A 19,131-nucleotide genomic window follows, 5' to 3' on the forward strand; every position below is an offset into this window, starting at 1 on the left:
CATTCTCTGGCTGCAAGTACTTCTTAACTTTCATTGATGATTTCTCCAGACGCACTTGGGTATACTTCTTAAAACTCAAGAGCGAAGTATTTAACACCTTTTTGGCCTTCAAAGCCTTTGTTGAAAAACAATCTGGACATCAAATTCTTAAGCTAAGAACTGATAATGGTGGAGAATATGTTAAAAACACATTCATCAACTTTTGCACCGAAAATGGAATTCAAATGCAACATACTGTTCCATACACTCCACAACAAAATGGTGTAGCTGAAAGGAAAAATCGCACCTTAAAGGAAATGGCTAATTGTATGCTGCAATCTAAAGGACTCAGTCTTAGTTTTTGGGCCGAAGCAATTAATTGTGCAAATTATATAATCAATCGCACTCCTACTAAGGTTCTAGAGAATATCACTCCAGAAGAAGCTTGGAGTTCCATTAAACCAGATGTAAGTCACTTTCGTGTGTTTGGAAGTGAAGCATGGGCCCATATTCCAGATGAAAAGCATAAAGCTTTAGAACCTAAGAGTGAGAAATGTACTTTTGTTGGATATTCTGAAGATGTAAAAGGTTATAGACTTATTCCATTTAAGTCCAAAAATGTTATCATTAGAAGAGATGTAAAATTTGATGAAAATAAATCGGCCTGCGAGCCTAGTCCGGCGGATGTGCCACCTCTTCCTATCTCTTCTACTTTTGAAAACATTTCTTCTTCAGATGATGAAAGCGAGGATGATAATCCTCCCCCACCTTCTCAGGATCCTCAACTTCCAAGATGGGTCCGTGCTACTCGGGATGCAGCAGGTGATCTTGCCGGTGATCCTACAGATCAGCGACGTACACGTTCTCAGTTTGAAAGAGCCTCTTCTTTACTGGCTCAAGCTCCAGTAAATCATGATCCTGACACTTTTGCAGAAGCTTCAGGCCATCCACATTGGGAAGCAGCTATGAATGAAGAATATCATTCATTGATGACAAATGATACATGGGATCTTGTTCCTCTACCAAAGGGACGCAAACTTGTTAGATGTAAATGGGTTTACAGAACCAAGTATGGACCAGATGGGAAAGTTGATAAACATAAAGCTCGTCTCGTTGCTAAGGGCTTTTCACAGGTTGAAGGCATTGACTACACTGAAACCTTCTCCCCTGTTGCCAAAATGAACTCTATCCGCCTTGTTCTTTCCCTTGCTGCCTCTTTAAAATGGGAAGTCCATCAGATGGATGTTAAATCTGCCTTCTTGCATGGGGACTTGCAGGAAGAAATCTATATGGAACAACCCATTGGCTTCATACAAACAGACTCCAGCCTTGTTTGTCGACTTAAGAAATCCCTTTATGGCCTCAAGCAAGCTCCTCGGGCTTGGTATGCCAAAATGGATAGCTTTCTTTTAGAATCTGGCTTTTCTAGGTGTCATTCTGACAATACTGTCTACACCAAGAAAGTGGGCAACTCTCTTATCATCCTTGTTCTTTATGTTGATGATCTTATTCTTACTGGTAGTGATCCCAACCTTATAAACCATGTGAAGTCCAGCCTTAAAAAGAAATTTGAAATGACAGACTTAGGACACTTACACTATTTTCTCGGTCTTCAAGTCTTGCAATCCCAGGAGGGTATTTTCCTTTCCCAGTCCAAGTATGCTTGTGATATTCTTCGTCATTTTCACATGGAAGACTGTAAGCCAGCCCCTTCTCCCTTTCAGTCTGGAGTCAAACTTTCAGTCTCTTGTACTTCTCCTGAAGTTGATGCTACCTTATACCGTCAACTTGTCGAAAAACTCTTGTATTTAACCCATACTCGTCCTGATCTTTCCTTTGTTGTTGGCCTTGTTGCTCGTTTTATGAAAAACCCCCGTGAAAGTCATTGGAAAGCAGCTAAAAGAATACTTCGTTATGTTCGAGGTACAGTACAGTTTGGGATTCATTACAGTGCCAAAGCAGCTCCTCTGTTAGTTGGTTTCACTGATTCTGATTGGGCTGGTGACCATGATGATCGGAAGTCTACTGCCGGTTATGTCTTCACTCTTGGTTCAGGACCTATTACATGGGCTTGTAAGAAACAGGCTGCCATTTCTCTTTCGTCAACAGAAGCAGAGTATCGTGGTGCCGTGGAAGCTAGTAAGGAAGCCTTGTGGCTTCGTCAGATCCTATCAGAGTTTGGCTTTGAGCAGCAGCATCCAACCACACTTTGGTGTGATAATCAAAGTGCCATTCAGCTATGCAAAGATCCAGTCCAGCATCAGCGCAACAAACACATTGAACTACACATGCACTTCATCAGAAAGCTCATTCATGACCATGTTCTTGAAGTGCAATATTGTCCAACAGATGATCAGGTTGCAGACATCTTCACAAAGGCTCTCACAGAGGCGAAGTTCACTAAACTTCGATATATGCTTGGAGTTCAGGAAGTTGTCACTAAGGGGGGATAGGCTCTAGTGCCTCCTTCCTTCTCCTATTGTGTCATATTTGTAAATCCTTCAATCCTATCCCAAGTTGTTCTTAAGGGGGGATGTTAGGATATTCCGACACATAGGATATAGTTAAGTTCAACTTGGTCTAGTATAGAGTTAGGTTAGAGTTAGGTAAAGTGTGTTTCTTTACCGTTGTACATTTTGTAACTTACAATCCGACGATCACGATATGTAGTGATCCGACGGTTCACTCTCACCTCGGTATTACTGACACTTGATCCGTGGCTTGACACCCGATTGGTCCATGAGTTCTATTTAAAGCGCATGGAGGGTCATTGTTCGGGTAATCCGTGCATGAGAGAAGCTTATGTAAATTTTCATTCTTTGATTAATAAATTGCCTGTAGTACCCACGTTGGGACAAGCCGTGGACTGTTTCCCTCCTTGCACTTTGAGGGTTTTAACCACGTCAAAAATACTGGTGTATTGATTTGAGATCTGGTTGTGAGCGATGTCCTTTTGGTGTTCTTTCTGAGGAACTTACCCTGTAAATTCCTACAATTTAATGATCAAACTTTCAATTTGGAAAATATCTTGGAGGCTAAAAATGGTGAGTAATGTTACAACCAATTTATTAATAAACCATCATTGATAAAATCACGCATAATCATCAATTTATTAAAAATAAAGGAGAATAAATAATATTTTTTCATAAGAGCATAAATCATTATAAGATGGAATTATATGATAAACCATGATAAATGACAATAAAAAAGAGTAGAAATGGGTGGAATAGGCGTTTAAAAGTGATAATAATAATGGCATATTAATGGCCCAACAATGATAACCTTATAAAAATAGGGTTATGGTATGATTTAAAGTCCCAAATATGCTCTCCAATACTAACTTTATTTATCTTTTCTATTAAGCTTTGTGAACACATCACATAGTCAACAACACTTGCTCCATTGTATGTGTTGCAAGTGAAGTTCTCAGACCTTTTCCATTATCTACACCATTGCAAATAATTAGGTTGAAAGCCCCACATAATGTAAGCAACTCATCTCCAAAATGATTGCTAACTTTGTCATCTTCTGAACACCTCACCCATTGGGTATTCTCCTCATCAGTGAGCCAAATAGGATTGTTATCCTCTTTACAACAAAGGATGCTAGCTCGATTATTTGTTGTTCTAGCATTGAAATCTCCCACTAAAAGAACTTCTCCCTGCTGAGAGTACACGACAATATCTTGTTTTAAAGTTGCATATGGATCCTTGTTGTCAAGCCCCTTATTTTTGTAAGTTTTTGAGACTTGAGGGGCAAATAGCATGCTGCAATTCTTATGTGATTCTCATTCTCTAATATTTTCAGCCATAAATATTATTTATTTGCACCTTCTTTAATTAACTGAATGTGACGACCTTCTTTTTGTTTCACTAAAACTAGTATTCTTTCATACCCTTTGCCATTTTTTGCTACCTTGTTCCACACTGCGAACTTCAAATAACTGTCAAACACAAGAGTTTTTGCAACCATCATGCTCATGAGTTTCCGTGAGACAAATTATGTCTCTACCTTCCATAATAGGCCCTAACCCAGGTCCCCTCCTCCAAGGGTAACCTCTACAATTCCAACAAACTAAACTTAGGTAGACCTGGGTAGAATTTGTCTGCTACGCAGTTTAGCACATAAGACTCAAATTTGAGTCTTCGCCCCTTTTTTTCCATCCTGCTCTTGTTGTTTTCGTCTCTATTGAATTCTTTGTTTTTTCTTTACTGTCAGCTTGTTGTCCTAATTTGCCTGGAGGCCCAAACACTGCAATAATGACTTTTCCATTGTACAACCATGTCCTTTTCCCTTCATTTCTTGCTGTTATAATTTTCTCCACTTCATCCCTTCTCTCCTCTTGTTTTTTTGAATTAAATCTTCATCGAAAAAGAAATATTAACCTTTCAACAGTTTCTTTTTGCCCAAAAACTATCGTTTTTCTTGTACGCTTACCATAATAACTTTTATGGATGGAGGCCTCTCTATTTCAAAATTTATGTTAGAATTACACAAAATCCTCTATCATAAAATATTTCAAAATTTATGTTAGAAGTTACACAAAATCCTTAACCTACTCCAAAACGCACTAACGTCAATCCACGTTTGCGCGGCATGTCAAAAGTCCACACCATCATTTTGAAAGTCATATCTGTCCACCCGTGTGGAACTTTGACCATTGATTTTTTCCACACACAGAAAACCCCTTAATATTTGCCCGAATTGTTAGGTGCAGGCTTCGGTGTTAAATCCATAAATTTATTCGAGTATTTGCCCGAATGGTTAGGTGCACCGTACAGGCATTGTTAATTAAATATATAAATCTGTTTGAAGTCAGGGTTGTTGCATGATGCCAGTGTTTGAATGGAGGGTTTTACCATCCAACCTACCACTTGCCCCACCACCCACTCGTCTCTTTAAATCAATCTAACCTCGCTACCTAACCCTGCATTCACACATCAATCTCTCCATTTTGGTCCACAGCCTTACGGCCCAATTTTGAAATTTCCAATCACAGATACCCCGAATTGGGCGCTCGGAATTCGTGGCTGTTTCCGAATTCAGTGTGCTACCTAACGCCATATTCGGCTGAGGAGGCTCTGTGATTGAGTCCGCAGACTGCTTTTGAAATAATTTAGGTGGGCCAGTCTCAATCACATACTAGTTACCCACTGCTTTCATAGTCTTCATGCATGATTTTATTTGATCTGAGCTTTCGAAGGCACTCAATGTGCTGGTTTTAAGATTTAGCTGTGCAAGGAGATTTTGATTGTGATTAATTTGAGTGTTCTTTGGTAAATCTAGGGTGAGCTTCGAGATGGGTTCTGATCCGAAGGTCTATTCTCTTGCCGAGGTCTCTGAGCACAATTACAGCAAGGACTGCTGGCTTGTTATTGGTGGAAAGGTATGCATTACAGGAGATTGAGTTTGAGGCTCTCGGTTTTTTGTATTTTTTTGATGGCTCGTACTTTGGATTTAGAAAACTGATCTATTCTTTGAAACACTTGAGGTCGCATCCGATCACGCCATAGGGATCTGTTTGTTTTAATATGTTATTGTAATTAGTTATTGGGGAAAATGTATCTTATATTTAGGTTTGTTTTCTTTGACTGGATTTGCTCTTTTATTGTTTGAAGCGTTATAGATATCCCCAGAAATACACGCACAATGTAATGACCCTATTTCTGATCTGGCTAAACTGAAGGGGACTGCCTAAATCTAAAGTTGATTTGCCTACCTTGTGATTGAAAAACTTCTTCTGGTTAGAGTCCTATTTTATTGAGAACATTGAGATGCGAAGGTTGCTTGTCTATACGAGGGTAGCTGTCTGTACTGATTAATAACAAAAATATAAAGGAATAGGGCACAAGGCCACAGACAAATATTTCAGATAAAAAAAGGTAAAATATATATTTTGGGTGGAAATGGTGCAGTATGATAGGATCATATATATGCTTTATAAACAATTGAGAATAACATGAATTTATAGTGTTGTGTGCATGGCCTAAAATAGACCATTAGTGGCTTGTCTTTTTTGTTGCAATTAGCAAAACATTTTGCTGGTTATTATAGTGATGTTTGGTTTCATGTATTTTTTTTCTTTTTTTATTAAAATACAAATCTGTTCATGGAAGCATCTTGACCAAGCTAATGATTGTGAATACTTATCACCTTTGCACTTAAAGCTGCAACTGCTACAGAGGGTGGTTGTTATGCACAAACATATGCGTAAGAAATGCTGAAAATAAAACTAAATACACCATCTAGCGGGGAATTTAATCTTAAGGTTTGGCACTCGATCGTAATCCTCTGTATTTTGTTAGTATCTTGGCTTTGTAGTGTCTCCTTGATAATATTGCAAGTTTTGTTCGACATGCCATGGAACAAAATGACATTAATAAACAGTCACTCAAAAGCAGTGGTCCATCATCTCTTACTGACCGGAGATAATAACATCAACATGTGTAGAAATTTTATGTCGTGTAGCCTCACTCAGTTTCAATTTGTTTTGCACATCAAGTTTAATGCGCAAACCCCATTGTATAATGCTGAGATTTAAACTTGAATATAAATACAGTCAAAGCACGAGGAGCTACCACTACTTTTACACTTTCAGCTGATAATCTCAGAAGCATGCACAAAAATTTAGACACTGATTTTTGGTCAATCAGACTCTGGAAAAACACCGAAGGGAAAACCAGTAGGAAGAAGATTTTTATTTTCTTTTATCTCTGAGAATTTACAGCATTAATTACAACACATGGGTACTTATCTCCCACCCTGGAATTTGGGTCAGCTTCTGGAAACTTGTGCTGCTGTTTGGAAACCCATGCCACTGTCCAGCACTTCTCTGCCTCGAAAATCATGCCACTGTTCAGACTTCACAGCCTCGAAAATCATGCCACTGTTTAGCACTCACCCCCGAAATTTGTGCCTGTTAGTCTGACTTGAGACCCTTGAATTTTGTGCCTCTGTTCAGCAAACCAGGCCCTTGAATTTTGTGCCACTGACAGACAAATTTCTCCTTGAAATTTGCATGGACAGACTTATAGTTCTGCCTTGATTTTTGTGCCCTCTGACCAGAATTTTCTTCTTGATTTTTGGGCCTGTCAGATGTGCATTTAATGCTCTGACTCCCATGAAATTTGCGCTGCTAGCCTCGAAAATCATGCTGGAGAGAACGCTGTACCTGCCTGTACTTTCTGGGTATGCATGCCACTGTCCAGGCTTGGATTTGTGCCTGTCTTGTCTTCTCCTTGCTGCAAATCAATCTCTCCTTCTGCAAATAGCTATCTCAGCCTGTTCTCTTAGCTTCTTCTCTTCTCTTCTCCACAATTACACTTTCAAAACTCATAAAGTGACTAAAAGTTACATGACTTTAATAATCACATAAAGTCACGCTAAAAATGTGGGTTCACTTGTTTTCCTAGACTTAGGCAAAAAGCACTAGGAAACACCTTCTTGGTACCTTGTCCATCAACACGTCCCTAATGAAGGTGATAGATTTAGAAGTTAGAACTACTAATGATTGCTTCCTCTTGTGTAACTCTCAGGCCTGAGTTATGGAATCAACCTTTACAGTTTTCTCCATGAAATGATATATTTGCTAATGTCGCGTCTTCTTGATTTTTGCACCAATAGAAGCAAGGTCTGTTCTGCAGCCCATTAATGAAGATTGCAATGTCCAGTCCATATGTCCATACTTAATGCTGATGTCTGTATATGCTGGCCTAATATAATATGCTATACAAAACTAAAAATATATCAATAATTAATCTAGTGTGCTCTAAATAATAATCATATATATATATATAAAAGTTAATTAACACTAAAAAACAAAATTAGATCAACTGTTGAAAGATGACAAAACTGTGGCAGTACTATTTGGCACTAGCCCTTGTTGTATTTTTATCAACCCACAGTATCAATGGTGAGTGGCATGATCCCAACCATACACACACACACCAGGATAAATATCAGGATCTTTTAAGCATTGAGAGATATGCATCTCAATTGTTTTTTGATCTTTCTCGATGTTTAATAGATCTGGAGTTAAGATGGAGCTATACTGGTGCCTATTTTTAACATCAATTTTGTGGTATTGGTAATGGCACTAGACAACACAGGTCATTACAAGTACCAGTACATTGATTTGCCACTGGTATGATAGCCCGGACGGCCGAGCCATATTCTGATCTGCTTGTAATGATAAACTTTATATAAATATTACAAAATTAGCCCAATTTTAATAATTTTCTACATTTCATGTTGTATGGCTTTTTATTCCTAGGCGCTAGGACTCACTAGGGAAAAAAACACTCCTTGAATCTCTTTTGAATATGAAGTTGAATTCGATTTTAGTATATAATGATGAAGGTTAAGAAGACACATGCATCTGTTGATCAGGCTACATTCAGTCCTGCGGAATACATGGGACACTGAAATAAGGTTTTGTCATGAAGAGTAAATGAGGCTGATCTTGTCATCAGTCAGCGGGCTATCTTGCTGATGATTTTGTATTTGTGCATGCAAAGATAATAGGGGAAGATTTTGAGCTTTCTGATGATAATTTCTGCATTTTTCTCTGAAGTTTCTTAAATTTGTGAGTTATTTTTGGCTGTAGTTAGATGCAGTTGCAGTGTGGCAGGAACAGTCCACCCCCACCCATGGATTAAATCTGGAACTGCGAACCGTGAATGAATTTCAGATGGAATATCGCACCTGAATTTCGGAACCACACTTTGCTTGGAAAATTGTGGTTCCTTGACACGTGGGAAGTTGGAACTGTGACGATTTCGTTCGTGGTTCCGCAGGCCGAACCATGGTTTCGACATGGTTCCCATGGGGTTTTGGAAAGCACTCGCATGGTTCCGCGGGGCACTAATATTTCATTGTTCATCTTATTACTTAAATTTTTAACATTACTACCATGAAATGACTCAGGTTGTTTGAGGGTGGTTCCAACCTCATTGAACTTCATATGGAGAAAATAGAATTTCATATCCCATTCAAAATTTCGCAGACTAAATAGATTTTAGGATTTCAAGATCAAATGGGATTGTGACATTTCATTAGATTATATCATGTATGAGGGTATGTGATTGACATTTAATCAAGAGCAGTAAACCCTATTTGTACCCCATTGTTGGTGGTGTTGATTGTTGAACTCGTTTGTCATGGCCTTAGCAAAAATGTACCCTTCACTCAATTCAAAATCATTGATCAGGCATGCTTAGCTTTTTCTACCATATTTTAAGGTTTGGATTAGGTAGTTTTATCAAAATTGGGCAATGTTGACTAATATCCCTAGAGAATCGAGGTAGAGGTGTTGGACAATTGCTTTGTCTAGATGGCCAATAGCCCCTAGTGAAGACATCTGCAAGTGTGTTGACATTGTTGTCAACAGTCATGTTGGGGAGATGTGTTGGGCAGTTGATATTGCCTAACTGTTGGCAGGAGCATTGCCTAACTGTTGGCATTGAGGTAAACCAGACTAGCTTGGATGCTTGTTGCAGCAGATGTTGGCAGTGATGGCCTAGGAGGAATCTCATGGTAGCTACAGACTTCAAGTAGAGAATCATCATAGCAACAAGCTTAGTGGAAAAACCATAAAATGATGAACTACTGTGCTGGTTAGGATGGAATCTCAAGGTAGCTGTAGGTTTCTTGCAGAGAATCATCACAGTAGCAAGCTTACTGAAGAAGCTAGAAAATGATGATTACAGTGATGGACCAGATGGAAGTCCATGATAGCTGTAGGCTTCATGCAAAGGACCACCATGGTGGGTGTGATTCCAACTGTCCGGAGAGTCAAGGAGCAGAATAATGTCAGAGAGCTTGGAGCCATCTTAGAGGTAGCAGATGGGCTCAAAGCCTACATTGGACCCTCTCCATTAGAAAGTGCTCTGGAAGAGATTTCCAACGATATGCGGAAGTCCAGAAATGGATTCCTGGTTCAAAAGTTATGGCCTGTTGAAGTTCAGGGATTTGAAGCCTTAGGCAGGAAGGAATATCGGAGATCGGCGATCTAGCATATTGGAGATCGGAAGATCGAAGGTCAGTGTATCGGCGTATCAGGAGATCGGAAGATTGACGTTCCAACATATTGACATATCAGAGATCGACGGTTCAGCATATCAGAACATCGACAATCGGAGGCTCGAAACTTCTGAAAGTGTAAACCTTTAAAAAGTTGCGATATTGTTAAAAGTTTCGATAGCGTTAAAAACCGCTGGGGAGCGCCGATAAGGATTAACAAAGGATTTCATTGCAAAACCAAAGGTTGACGAACCCTTTTCTCTCTCCTCTAGTAGGACACATGGTGGCATATGATTGGCTCCAATAAGGACACATCCCAGCATGTGATTGGCTCCGATAAGGACACATGGCAGGATTCGATGGACTCTGATAAGGTACAATGTTAGTTGATGTCAGCATGACATGGTAGGACATGTGGTAGGCATATTTGACCATATTGGGTTGTCTAATGGGCCATAACTAGGTGACATGTGTCACCTCTAAGGATTCGCCACATGGCAGTGATGATGTCATGTCGGAAGTCAGCGGTCGGAGGGTTGAAGATATCAGAACTTTATAACCGTTGGTTATTGAAAAGTTCCAATGGAGGGAGCTTTCGATATTGAGTTGGCACCATAGTTGCAAAGACTCAAAGAACTAAGGGCATAGAGCGAGGCTTAGCACCTAAGTGTTGTGGAGCATATTGAAGGTTGGAGATTTCAGAACTCCACTTTAAATGAATTTTGGAGAAAGTTACGATATGTGAAGCTTTTGATGTTGTCGGCGCTTGGTCATGGAGCCCAGAAAACCAAGGGTGCAAAGCAATAACGTTAGGAGAAAGGCCCTCGACATGATGCTATAGGACTTAACACTTAAGTGCTATACTGATGGTCACAGGCAGTGGTCCTATGGTGGAGATGCGATAAGGAGCTAAGCAGAAGGGGCTAAAGGCCAATCAGAATATTGTAATATTGTAACATCTTCTTAATAGAGTTACGAGATGTTTGGGCTCCGATATTGCACTGTGGTGTAAAAGCTCCGATATAGCAGCACAAAGGAGTATTGAAGGTTGGATGAGTCGGCAACTGAAGAGTAAATGAGCACAAAGGAGTTGGTCGTTGGAATAAATGGCTGTTGTCAAAGATCATAAAAAAACTCTGAGACAATGCAACAAGGACAATGATCCACAAAGAAGCCATGCTGAAGTACTGTGAAACCATGAATAAGCATGGAGAGCCTCAGTGATAGGAGATCTGTTCATAGAGAGGATTGTGCCTGGTGGAGTGTGTAGGTGGACTGAGAATTAATTCTCAGTATGGAGAAAACAATCAAGTGACCATTCTCTTGTTTAATGTAGTGGTAGAGACCAAGTCAGATGCAACAACAGAATGAAGAGCCATGTCGAGGTACACTCGCGTAGTGTGAACACAGGACAATGTGGCAACATCAATCGGGGGGCAGCAGAGGAACAAAACCTAGGAGCTCAAATGAGCAAAGTGGGGAAAGAAGCATAGTTGCAAGTGAGCTAAGTGGAAAAGCTTTGTGTGAGGGCACTGCTGTGTAAGGTCGAGAGAGACCCTGTTTTGTGGAGAAAGGTTGAGAGTGCCTATGCAGTGGAAAGAGACCCCGAGAGCTGTGTTGTTGTGAGAAAGGTGGAAGTTGCCTGTGTTGATTTGGGGTAGCATCGGATGTGCTCTAAGCCTCAAATTTTGCAGGGAGGCTTGGGCACATGTATTCCAAACATTCCATAAAGCGTTTTTGGACAATTCCATACAGAAGTGATTTTATTAAAATAATTAATATTTTTAATGGGGTTCCTAAGTCTAAACTTAGGAAAATTAAAATATTAATGGGTATTAATCTAATCAGGGGTGAAACTTTTAGAAAAAGCTACGGATCAAAGCCAAAATGATTTGAGCCTTTGATTATGGTTTAATCTAGGCTGTTGGTTGCTCAACAGGAAGATATAAGGGGCTTGAGGGTCATTTGGAAAACACATAGAGAGATTGAGAAAATCAATTTTCTAAGGTGAGAAGTTCTCAGGAGGAAAATCGATTGAGGAGATCTTGCAATAGAGGGGCAGTGAGAATTCAGGGGAAGGAATTTCTGGAGAGTACTAGGCAGAGGGAGAACAAAAAGACGTCCAGAAGAAGGTTGACACTGGCCTATGCAGTGCTAATGTAGAGGTAACGCAGTCATTGAGGGGAAGTCAAGTTCCTATTGAGGGAAGTCGAAATTCAGTTGCCAAAAGCCAAGTTGTGAGTTTGGGAGGCAGAAAGTCGATTTCTCAGCTAGTAGAGGATTCGGAGGAGAGGCAGCGTAATACCAAGGAGGGGTGACGCAGAAGTTGCCCAGGGCAACATAGTTCTGCGTAGAGGCCACACAGAGCCTCCAGAGCAGCAGGATTAGTCACTAATTCTCCAGTGACAGGGTGAGATCATTTCACCCGTCTTTTTTTCAATATTATCTATGTAACGGATTGCTAGTTGAGCATCCTAGAATTGTACTAAGAATTTCTCCTGCATAATAATAAAATCCTAAGAGCCGCTGCATCAGTTTTCCCGCATTGGGTTTTCTGGGGAATATTTGTCCAAAAATAACAGTGTCCTATGTGTTGTATTTTTCTTTCTTGCTCAATATTTTGTTTCTGCATATATGTAAATTAAGTGAAGGCTGCAGATATATTTGCTTCGATATTTACCATAGAAAACAGTAAATAACTTGCATGATTTAATCAAGTAGGAGAAGTAACATTTGTTTGCTACAGTAGGAATTTTGGTTGAGGAATTTTCACAGCCTATGCACTGTGTTTAAGGCGAAAGTTGCTTGTGCTTTGTGAGAAAGGCTAAAGTTGTCTCTGTGCTGTGTGAGCAACGCCTAGTTGCCTGTGTAGAGAAAGAAGGTTGAGAGTTGAGCTTGTGCCTTGGAGAGTAAGAGGTCGAGAGCCAAGTGACTGCTGATGAAGAGCAGAGATCAGAGACCTACGTGGACAATGATGAGTGACTGTTGTTGAGTAGATCAGTGGGTTGCTGCAAAGTGAGTAGAGAACAAAGTCGAGATCAGGTAGAGTGGTTGCCATTTATAGAGAACATACAGTTCCTATTTGAGTGTGGGTTGGAGCCTACATACGTGAAATTGGTGCTTCCATCTCTACTGGGTGCCTGAGAAGGCTTGGGGGTTGGTGCCTCATGTAAGTTGGTGCTTGCATAAATCCAGGGAGCTGCAAGTTGGTGCTTGCAACAAATCCATGAAGTTGGTGCTTCACATGGTGCTTTTGGTACGCTGGACAGGTATCTACAAAGAGGGAGTTGGTGCTTGCAACAAATCCGTGAAGTTGGTGCTTCACATGGTGCTTTTGGTAAGCTGGACATGTATCTACAAAGAGGGAGTTGGTGCTTCCTGCTAGTCGGTGCTAGCAAACAATCAAAGGGAGCTGGTGCTTCCTGTGAGTGGGTGGTCACAAAACAGATTGATGTAATAGAGTAGGTGCTCTTATTTTACATCAATAACAACAACAAGCTTTGGTGGTTTTTTCTTGAAAGGGTTTCCATGTAAAAACCTTATGTCTCATGTGTATGATACTCATGGTGTGTATGCTTGTATGTTGATTTCATGTTGCTGCCATATTACATATTGCTGCTGATTATATGGATGGGTGCCAAGCTTGAATAAGAAAAGTAAATAGGCATAAAAGTTTAAAATTAGCCTTAATACTGATTCACCCCCCTCTCAGTATTATCATTGTTTCCAACAATTGGTATCAGAGCCACGTTCCTTCAGGAATAGCTTAATCGCTAGAAGGTAGATCAAAGGGAAACAATGGATAATCAACCTTGGCTAACAGCAAAAGGAGTTCCATTTTTATACAGATCAGGCCATGAGCTCTGGTATGAAATCTGGAAGGTTAGAATGGTAACCTATTTAATGGCCTTGGATGCTGATATGTGGAATGGATAAAAGAGTGAGCAGAATGAAGAAGCCTAGAAGATTATCATGAAGGGGCTATCTAAGTCGGATGCTGATAAAGTGAGGCATTGTGAGTCAGCAAAGGAAGTGTTGGACAGACTGCAATGTCTGTATGGTGGAGATAGCCATGTGGCTCAAGTAAAAGCTTGAGGAGCCTTGCTACTCTAGCAATGAACCAGAACATGGAGAAGCTGCTGCTCATCATACTCTTGTTGATGAGAAATCTGTCAAACTTATTTTTGGTTCTTCCTGCCCAGAATGCACTGGATGTGGCAATAGTAAGATACTAGGCAAGCTCTAATGTTGATGTTTAGGCAGCCATTTATAATCTTTGCAGGAATTTTGGGGAATATGTTTCCAAAGGTTCAGAAGGAAAGTTTTTGGACACATCAGGAAAATATTGGCTAGCATAAGTCTGGACAGGAAAAATGGCAATTATGGGAGAAATCAGAGATATTTGCAACACTGTTACTGTCATATATATAAATATTTCTATTAATAAAAAATGGTTTGTAAGTCATATTGATTCATATTGTCATCAGTTTCTGTATCCAAGAAACTTAGTTGCTTGCCCTGTTGATACTGTTGAAAAGGAGTTTGGTACAATTCTGATGCTTGTAAACTTTAGAACCTGCCCAAAGGTGATTACTAAAATTCCTAGGAGTTTATACATCCTTTCTTCCAACCATTAAAGTTCTGTTGATGCATATTCTAATGTTGTTTGCTTGCATGAGATTATAGAAAACTTTTTCTTCTTGTAGGATTGTTGAATAGGCATCTGATATTCTTTTTCTCCTTTCCACAGAATTTTTGTTTTATTCTATTTTAAAGAGTAAAATTGTATATATCAAATGCTGACCAGCATTCAAGCAGCCTTTTTAGGACAAAGAGAGAGACTTTTGGATGTCCACTGTATCCTCCATTACACAACCTTCAGAAATATTTTACAAGTATAACAAAAACATGTAACAAATGTCAGATACTTTCTGTGCCCCAGGAGCCTATTGTTCCTTCAAAGAATAAGGAACAGATAGAGTCCCACTAGTTTTAACTTTTATCCACAAAATGTCGTATACGGAATATTCTAATCTGTCGTCAATCATTATCAACTATATAGGAAAATCAATGTAGCTGCTTCACTAGAAAGTAAGGTGTTTGTATTCTGTGCTGCACCCATTTTGAGTCTACAGCAATCTGATATTCTTATACTATGCAGGTTTGAATTTAGGCAATTAAATACCACTACACATAAACTTGCAGGAATGTTGGCCAGGCAAACACCCATGTTATGTTAGACAGCATTTAAATTGACTTTTTCCAAACGTGACTTATCTTCATTTCTCTTGATTTATCCGCTTCTTCTTGTTGATCTATACACTTCTTCCTGGCTATCTAGCTAGAGTTGACTTACTCGGTTTGAATGGGATGCAGGTGTATGATGTTACCAATTTTTTGGAAGAACACCCAGGAGGAGATGAAGTACTGTTATCAGCAACTGGTATGGTATTTTGATTAGAAGTTTTTTTGGTTATTACCTTGTAAATTTTTTATTGATTGGATGCTAGAATTGTGTCGCTAGATAACTTTACTACTTTTTGGGGACATGAACTAGCCCTAGCTTTAGATCCTGGAAGGGTAAAATATTGCGAGAAGAGGAACTGCTTTAGTGTTTTGTAGCTGGGTTCAATCTGCTGTAATATTTTGTTGCTGGGTTCAATCGTCTTCTTAAAGTGAAAATTGGAACAAACTTCTGTGAGCATTTGAGAAACTAGTTCACTCATTTTTCTGAGCTCTTAATTGTTTTGTGATTGAAGGCAAAGATGCAACAGATGATTTTGAAGATGTTGGGCACAGTACCACGGCTAGGGAGATGATGGACCAATACTACATTGGAGAAATTGACCCTTCAACATTTCCTAAGAAGGCAACATACAAACCTGCTAAGCAGGCACATTATGATCAGGACAAAACCTCCGAATTTATTATCAGAATTTTGCAGTTTTTGGTTCCATTGGCGATTCTTGGATTAGCTGTTGCAGTTCGCTTCTACACCAAGACCAGCTGAAGATCAAAATCCTAAGTAAAAATACATTTAGAATAATTCTCTTTGCAGCTATATCATTTGTGTTGTCTGTCTCTCTAGCTTGTCAGGGCAGCAAAGAAACAGTATTTGGCCAGTTATAACAGTTTGATTAAGAAGGCCAAGGGAGTGAAATAGAAAGGCAGAAATAGGTAGTCAGTTTTTGAATAATGAGTGTTGGGTGAAGAGTTTTGCAAATTTTAAATAGCAGACCGAGTGAGGCTTCATCTCCAAGAGATGTCACAAGTGTCTTTTTCTAACTGTTTTTTACTCATGTTGTTTATTCACTTTGTTATAGTTTATTTTCTCTTGCACATTGTAGAATAATATGTTTCTTTTCTGTGATGCTTCTGATTTTAGGTGTAATTTTAATTGCCGTGAAAATACTGACAAACAATTTCATAAAGTGCCAATGTAATGCTCCTTGTAGAAATTGCATTGCAGAGCTCAACTAGGCTGGATGATTAATATTTGAAGCATGTGACAGATTTAAAGGTTGACTGTGTTTAACTTGTTTATGACTTGTCTCATGTTATAATAAGAGGCTTTGTAATCAACAGATAAACAATGAAGTTCATCTTTAGACATTTAGCCAGTGAAGGTAAGTAGCAAAGTAGGCGGCTTAAAGTAGTCAATGTTGAAGTCAATGTCAATTTTCTTGTCCCGAGGTTGGTTAGCACTGTAACTTAGGCGGGTCAAGATTGCTAATGAGTGTTCAGTGTTTGCCAATTCACTACATACTTTATATAACTATATGGTTTTATTGCTTTTAAGTTCTTTGCAAATGTTTGGTTTGATATGGTTTTGATCTATTTTAAATATTTTCCAACTGATTATGGTATTACATGAAAAAATAGAGTATACAGGTGGCTATGGGCACTGAGAGAATGATATTCATTGTGACGATGATAAGAATACATGCTAAAATATTGAGTTGAATGGTAATTATTTTCATTGAAATTTGTAATAAGTATTTGAGTACGGGGCATTCAAAGATCAATACTTTATTATTGTGATGGCATGTTGGGTTTGTAAATCTTGGTATGTATTTTTTTGTTTTTAAATAGTAGTCAGAAAAAAGAAATATCAGTTTGAAGTATTTCCTTTGATACTAATAATGAAAATTTTTTCTAGATAATTAAGGGGTTTTCCTCCATCACTAATTTCTGATCTCTCAATATTCTTTTGGCCTGCTGTATCAGTGAATACTGTTGATGTTTGGTCTGGTTACATTTCAATGCCATTTATAAAATATTTGAAATAGATGTATCTAATTTGACTACCAGTCAGGCTCAATTCACAATTGTTTACAATTTACAAAGGTTGCATATTTTTCTTGGTTTCCAGTTCATAAAATCTTTGAAATAGATGCATCTTATTTGACTAGCAGTTAGTTTCAGTTCACTATTGTTAATGATTTACAAATCTACATCTTTTGGCAAAACAAGAAGAGCTTATATTTGTATTACTATTCACATAACATTATATATATAATAAAATTTGTCTTATCGATCTAAATTCAATTGAGGAAGGTGTTGAAGTGCAAAATGTAATATTTATTTTGCACAAAACACCTCGAAACTCATATTGAGCAATGTAGACATGATTATAATCCTGGATTTAAAGCTTTATTAAAATTTGAAACAAATATCATACAAAATCTATCTTAAAAGGAATAATTTCTCCTTTTTAAAATTTTAATTATTATCAAATATTTAAGAGACAATTATGCAAAACAAAATATATACACACCCACAATAAAATACTCATGACAAGAAACATAAAACCATTATTACAAGAGTACATGTTTGGAATAAAAAGAGTATGTAATATAAGTTTCAAGCATATAGAAAATATTTAATTTGAAGATAAAATCAGTAATGAAAACAAAATATGATCCTTTATAATCACAAGTCTTGGACAAAACTTTTACTAGTCTGAAAACTTGGACGGGAATTTTCAACATGTTTAGATGTCAAAGATTTATACAAAAGTGATTTAGTGCCATTGAAAACAAAGAGTATCTAAAATCTACTTGGACAACCTCAAGGATAATGTAATGCACAGTTTAATTCTAAAGAAAGAAGATTATAACTTAGTTCTACTTGATAATGTAATGCACAGTGTAATTCTTAAGAAAGAAGACTATAACTTAGTTCTACTTGATAATGTAATGCACAGTGTAATTCTTAAGAAAGGAGACTATAACTTAGTTTTACTTTGTCTTTCATGCAATCTCTAGAGAATACCCTCTTGTATGAATTCCCTTATTTAGTTTTACTTTGTCTTTCATGCAATCTCTAGAGAATACCCTCTTGTATGAATTCCCTTATTTTGTAATGAAACTTCCTTTGTTTTGTATCTTTCTCTATTAGTTATTGATAGTTATTATTTCAACCATTTGGTGGGGTTGGTGTAGGCACACAAAAATACATATGCCAATGCATTGGCTTGTCATTAGGGAAATTGATATTACATTTCATCTAAACAAAAAATTACATATGCCAATGCATTGACCTATCACTAGGGAAACCCCACTAGTGGCACAAGTGCATTGCCTTTGTCCATATAATCAAAATTTCAAAAGTAATACAATAAAGTAAAATCAAAAGTTTGATACCTTATGAATTTTCACTATATGCATATGTTTAAAAACTACATTGATTAGCTGATCCACTGTTGATTAAAAGAAAAACAAAAAACTAAACTCAACATGTTGTGAGTGTGAGTATACTTGTTGCTATTAGATGGTCCTCTTCTTCATAATTAGGTAATTCCAAGTTGCCTAGCTTCTTTGTCCATTAGGAGACCTTACTGTCCAATTTTGTTTACTTGAAGTTGGAGAGCATCTATGCATATGAGGATTTCGTGTTGATCGTCACTTCTTTCCACTAGTGCATTTTCCATGATAGATTTTACCTACCAATAATTTCTTTCCACTAGTGCTTTTCCCATGATAGTTTTTACCTACCAATAAAAGGTCAAGTGTCTAAAGATACTTTTGTATCTTCCTCTGTTGGTTCCATTGTGTTGACGATGTTGGACCCACTAACATTTAGGGGATCTCCCAAGTATGAAGTCCCAACTAGACCTCACATCGTTTGGTG

The 19,131-nt window shown here is 38.2% G+C and overlaps 1 protein-coding gene across 1 annotated transcript; it reads left to right on the forward strand.

Annotated features, from left to right (window-relative positions):
• Window positions 1-4,774: 4,774 nt before the first annotated feature.
• Window positions 4,775-16,326, forward strand: LOC149211409 (cytochrome b5-like). The gene is made up of 4 exons (XM_089391492.1): window positions 4,775-5,099; window positions 5,266-5,365; window positions 15,376-15,442; window positions 15,759-16,326. Exons 2-4 carry the CDS (start codon window positions 5,279-5,281, stop codon window positions 16,007-16,009), a joined length of 405 nt encoding a protein of 134 aa, XP_089247618.1. The 5' UTR covers window positions 4,775-5,099; window positions 5,266-5,278; the 3' UTR covers window positions 16,010-16,326.
• The last annotated feature ends 2,805 nt before the right edge of the window (window positions 16,327-19,131 follow it).

The sequence above is a fragment of the Pinus tabuliformis genome, chromosome 1_1 (genome assembly GCF_031772625.1).
Source record: "Pinus tabuliformis cultivar Carrire ecotype Pingquan chromosome 1_1, CPIR1, whole genome shotgun sequence".
NCBI classification, from domain to species: Eukaryota; Viridiplantae; Streptophyta; class Pinopsida; order Pinales; family Pinaceae; genus Pinus; species Pinus tabuliformis.